The following is a 5454-nucleotide window of genomic DNA, read 5'->3' as shown; positions in this document are numbered from 1 at the left end:
TACATTCCTAGGAAATGATTTTGGAGTAACATCTCCCCAAGCATACCATCAGAGTGGCAGTGCCTCTGGCTTAGAAGCAAACATCCTTCCTCCTCCTCCACATGGCTCGCTGGCAGTCGGGGCAGTCAAGATTCAAGGAGACGAGAGACATGGGAGGTGGGAAGTCCTGTGTGCCGGGGGGCAGCTTACCTTCCTGCTGCCATCTGGCTCCAGGCCTCCATCCTTCTCTCCGACTGCAATCCTGTCTTCTTCTAGGCTCAGTTCTTCCCACAAGTGGCTCCAGGGATGCTCCCAGGCGAGGCTGCCCCGCTGTTCCTTGAGAGTGGCCCTCACCAGGAGCCTGGAGAAGCATCCAGGCTCTCCTGCTCCCTGCTCCTTTCCCCCCAGCAATAGCTACTATTTCTGGGATGCCCCTGTTTTTGTTTTTGCCACACAGACTGTCCCCCAGCCAGGGTGGCCTCCCAAGTAGCCGGTCACCAAAGGGTTGAGCACCACGCTCCAAGCACCTGTGATGAGTCCCAGCTGCCGCCACTGGCCTCCAATGTCGGGGTGCAGGAAGCCAGCCACGTTGGAGGCGTTGTAGGGTCCTAAGCAGAGCAGCAATGTGAGCAGGGCCCCGCCGGCCACCCAGGCCGCCTTTAGCTTCCGTCTGTGGCTCAGGCCCGAGCGGGCCAGTGCCCGGAGGCAGCCCACGTAGCAGAAGGCCGTGATGACCAGGGGCAGAAAGAAGAGCAGAAGCGAGAGGCTGAAGCGAGCCGGGCCTGCCGATGCTGGGTCCCAGGCCTCCAGGCAGACCGGAGAGCCATTGACTGGCGTGCTGATGCCCAAGGAGCTGGTGGAATTGTCCAGCCAGCCCCCCGGGGCCTCCAGCCCAAAGACCAGCCCCAGGTGACAGAGGACGATGGCCCATATGGCCACACACACGCCCCAGGAGTAGAGCGGCCTCCGGGCAGCTTGGTAGCCCAAGGGGAAGGCAGCTCCGAGGTAGCGGCCGACACTCAGGGCGGCCAGGAAGCCCCCACCAGCATAGAGTGGAGCGAAGTGGACCAGGGCGAAGGCAGGACAGAGAGGGGCCGGCAGGGGCCAGACGCCCCCAGCCAGGGCCTCCACCGCCTTCAGGGGCAGAGAGGTCGCCAGCAGGAGATCAGAGCAGCCCAGGTGGAGGGCATAGACCAGGCTGGGGGTGAGGCGGAGCCGGGCGTGGGACACGGCGCCCGCAATGGCCAGGGTGTTGAGTGGAAAGCCCAGCACGAAGGCAGCCACATAGAGGGCGAAGGAGAGCTGCGGGGGCAGGTCCATGGGGCCCCTCGTGCACCCCACTCACTCCCTGATCTCAGATCTCCCGGGACCGAGGAACAGGGGCTCCTGGGGTCACAGACTGGTCTCAGCACTGCTCAGGATGCGAGAAGCTGTCTAGTGAGATCAGTGGAGAGATGGATGCCCCATAGAGGGAGGTGGCAGGTTTTTAGCAGTCAAGCCTGGATTCAAGCAGGGACCACTCGCTGTCAGCCCTCTGCTTTCTCTCCACCACGTGCCCCCTTAAAATGGAGCACACAAACGCTGGTAACAGGTGGGAGATGGAACACAGGTGGGCAGGTCCCAGGAGAGGCAAGACTTCCTGATTCTTGAGCCTCTGGGAAAACAAAGGGTGGAGAGAATTCAGAACCAGAGTGAAGCCCAAGAGGATGTTTTTCACAAGAGAGGAATCTAGACTCCTGTGTTCATGCCCCTTTCCCAATTCCCTGGAAAGAGAGGGCTCTGCACCCCTATAGCAGGCAGTGTGGGTCAGGTGGCAACTCCCAGCTGAAGGAAGGAGAAGTCGGGGTATGGGGAAGGTGAAGATTGTGGCCATGGGCAGGAGAAGAGGGTCGCCTGAGGAGAGTCCAGGGGTAATACAAGCCCCCTCGGTGTAAGGGAATGACTTTAGCCGACTTCAGGGGTTCCCCCTGAGCGGAGGCATCTGGGGATCTGGGCAATCATTCTTGCAGGGATATGGGGAATCATTCTTATGGGGAGAGAAGCCATAGGAAGAGGGACTCACCTCCTGGTGCTGCCAGATGTCTGAGGCTCAGGAGTCCCCTGAGGGAGGGTGGCCAGGATGGGCAGTGAGCCGGAAGGGAGGGAAGGGCGGGGTGGCAGGGCCATTAGCCCGAAGCACTCACAGCCTGGATGAGCAGCTAATGGACCATCTCAGATGGAGGTGAGGGTCCAAGGTGATGCGAACACAGGAAGGGGAGAGGTTAGAGGTGTGGGCTTTCATTGGATGGAGGGAGGTGTGCCTGGCCAGGACCTTTAAAGAGCAGGGTGGGTGAGGTACAATCAGAACACAGTTTTATTCCACCCTGCCCCCAACAGTTCAAACCTGCCCTGGGGGCTAAGTCTTCTCTGCTCTTGGATGAGCTCATGGGCAGGGCCAGACTCACTCTCAGAGACTAAAAAAGTCCCTCTGGTCACCATAGCACCTCCACTTGGCATGTAGTAGGTGGTAATGTGGGGTAATGAGATCATCATGCCTAGTTGGAGTTTCCACTCTCCCCGTATCTGATAACAGGCCTCTCCTCTCCCCTCTGACCTGATGACCGTGGTTGCTTTTTTCATATTTATATTTATTTTTTCTAAATTTATTTGGCTGTGCTGGATTTTAGTTACAGCATGCGGGATCTAGTTCCCTGGCCAGGGTTTGAACCTGGCTCCCCTGCATTGGGAGCACGGAGTCTTAGCCACTGGACCACCAAGAAAGTTCTGACAGTGGTTACTGACCCTCCCTGTGTCGGCAGGAGCAGGAGGAGGAGAGACCAGGAACAAGCAAAGTTGAGATGGACGGCACTGAAGTACCCGGGCAGTGGTCTGCCCTGCCCCTCTCTGAGCTGCACTGATGGCAGAGGGGATCCCTCCTGGGGGCACTTGTAGGGACGCTGGGTGGCCCCTTCATCTGGCTGCTTACCTTTCTCAGCCTTTGGGAACTCAGTCATTCACCTCCCTGTTGGCGTCATCCTCCCTACGTGCCTGCTTAGTCATTTCAGTCGTGTCCGACTCTTCGCGACCCCATGGACTGTAGCCCACCAGGCTCCTTTGTCCATGGGATTCTCCAGGCAAGAATACTGGAATGGGCTGCCATTCCCTACTCCAGGGGAACTTCCTGACATGGAGATCCAACTCGCATCTCGCTGCATCTCCTGCATTGCAGATGGGCTCTTTTACCCACTGAGTCACCTGGGAAGCCCCATCCTCCCTAAGTGAGATTTAAATGGCCCCAGGCTGTCTCTGTGGTCCTGTTTCTCTGACACATAGCAGGTGTCTGTCTATCTGTCTGTCTCTCTCCTGTGTGAGACTGACAATACGGCCTCTCTGGACTTCAGCTTTCTTGGGCGTGTGTGTCAGTCACCAGGCCACTATGTCCTCCCCTAATTCCATGTCACCCAGAATAAGCTTCTCCAAGTGGCTCCCTGGAAATGCTCCCCATCAGACTTCAAGTGCGGGCAGCGTGAGATTCTCTGCGGATCCACAGCTCCCTCCAAAGAAATGGTCGTATTTCCCTTTAAATCTCAGGTTCTCTGCCGCCTCCCTTCCAAGTCCTGTATATGTCATCCAGCACCTCCCCTGGGATATAGAAGAACTCACCACCAGCTGTTTAGGGTTTTTCTTTTGGAAATACTCAGAAACGGACAGGGCTGGGGAAAAAATCAACAAAAGTGCCATTTTAGCTGTTGTGATGAGTGTTTGGGAGATGAACAAAGCTGGGTGCCAAGGGAGACTGCGGGTCTTCAAGCTCTTCTCTGCTGGCTGTCTCGCGTGGCAGGCCAGGTGTCTGCCAAGCATCACAGCCTCAGAGGCTCGTTCGGTCCCTGCATCCTATGGGCCCTGCCTCTGCTCCAGCCCCTCTGCTGTCACTTTGTGTTGTTTATTCTGAGCACCTGAAACACTGAGACACCAGATTTGCCAGCTCCTCAGCTAAAATGTACGGCTTCCCTGGTGGCTCAGTGGTAAAGAATCTTCCTGCCAATGCAGGAGATGCAGGTTCCATCCCTGGGTCAGGAAGATCTCCTGGAGAAGGAAATGGCAACCCACTCCAGGATTCTTGCCTGGAGAATCCCACGGACAGAGGAGCCTGGCAGGCTATAGTTCATGGGGTCCCAAAAGAGTCAGACATGGCTTAGCGACTAAACAGCAACAACTACTAGACTGTTAGCCAGTGAGGGTGAAGCTTTCTGTCTGCTCTGTCCACTGCTGGTTGCATACACAGCAGGGACTCACTGAGTCATATGAATGGTCTATTGTCTGGAGGAGGACGGTGAGGTCTGGGGCTGGATGCGGGGCTTGCATGTGTTCTGGGCCCAGGGCTGCCCAGTCTCTGCTGTGCACGTCTCACTGATGACAGCTACGTCTCTTGGGCAATTGGACATGAAGTAGGTTGATATCAGCAGCCATGCATGGGGACAGGATGGAAGTCACCTGCTGGTTGCCAGGGAACCCCGTGCCAGGCCTCCTCAGGCTGCCTCCAGCTCCTTGGGCGTCTAAAACCCTCTGGGCAGCTAGACCAGAGACCCCCTAAGATTAGGACCATGCTCTATCTTTTTTTTTGGTATCCCGATAACTGGTTCTGTGCTGGATGTAGTGGCAGGTGTTCAGTAGTTAAATGGTTGAATGGGTTCAGTGATTCTGGTTCCCAAGCCTTTCCCCTCTCATTTCAACAGTCCTCAAAGCCTTCTCTAAAAAAAAGCATATGGTGCTCATAAGAGGTATAAACCAAGGGAACCAAGAAGTTCCCTGGAAGTCCAATGGTTAAGACTCAGCACTTTCACTGTGAGGGCCCCAGAACTGAGATGCCCCAACCCACATGGTGTGGCCAAAAAAGAAAGAAAAAAGAGGAAGAAGTCAAACCAGGGACAAGAAGTTAGATGGGGAAATCAGCACCCCACTCCTCGGGTATCCCAAGGACGACCTTGCAGAGAGCATCTGGTGTTGGGCAGGGGGGAATGTTGGGGGCAGGAAAGGAAGGTGATGTCTTCAGAACACCCATCACAGGCCAGGAATTTGCTGGGCATCTTGCTGATTGATGAACCACACTTTCCTGCCCCAAAGGAGAATGAGCTTTGGCCCCTTGGCCGAAGTGGAACGGGTAGAGAGAGAACAGACGGAGAAGCAGAGGGCAAGTCGGCCAGGAAACATACTAGAAAACGAGTGGGGGTAAACGAAGGTAGAAAGGGTGAGAGGTCCCTCCAGGTCTTCGAGAAGCCATGCAGCTGTGGGTTGTGAAAGAACTCAGCAAGACCACTTTTTGAGAAGTGCTGTGAGTAATGAGTTGGCTTCCCCTTTTCACAGTCTTCAAGAGATGCAAATCAGATAGGAATTTGATTTTTAGGGACTTTTGGCTGCTGTGTTAGCCTTCTTATAATATGACATAAGATTATAGCTCATTTCCTATCTCGAACCACCTGCATCTTCTTTTTAACA

The 5454-nt window shown here is 55.4% G+C and overlaps 1 protein-coding gene across 1 annotated transcript; it reads right to left on the bottom strand.

Moving 5' to 3' along the window:
- Window positions 1-396: 396 nt before the first annotated feature.
- On the bottom strand, window positions 397-1423 carry FFAR1 (free fatty acid receptor 1). The gene has a single exon (XM_055553603.1). It carries the CDS (start codon window positions 1297-1299, stop codon window positions 397-399), a length of 903 nt encoding a protein of 300 aa, XP_055409578.1. The 5' UTR covers window positions 1300-1423.
- Window positions 1424-5454: the final 4031 nt, after the last annotated feature.

The sequence above is a fragment of the Bubalus kerabau genome, chromosome 17 (genome assembly GCF_029407905.1).
Source record: "Bubalus kerabau isolate K-KA32 ecotype Philippines breed swamp buffalo chromosome 17, PCC_UOA_SB_1v2, whole genome shotgun sequence".
Classification (NCBI taxonomy): Eukaryota; Metazoa; Chordata; class Mammalia; order Artiodactyla; family Bovidae; genus Bubalus; species Bubalus kerabau.
Note: the sequence above shows the minus strand (reverse complement) of the source record. Positions and strands in the feature narration are given on the sequence as shown.

Excerpts from the sequence above, each read along its gene's own strand:
- FFAR1 (XM_055553603.1), bottom strand. The coding sequence starts at position 1,299 with ATGGACCTGCCCCCGCAGCTCTCCTTCGCCCTCTATGTGGCTGCCTTC.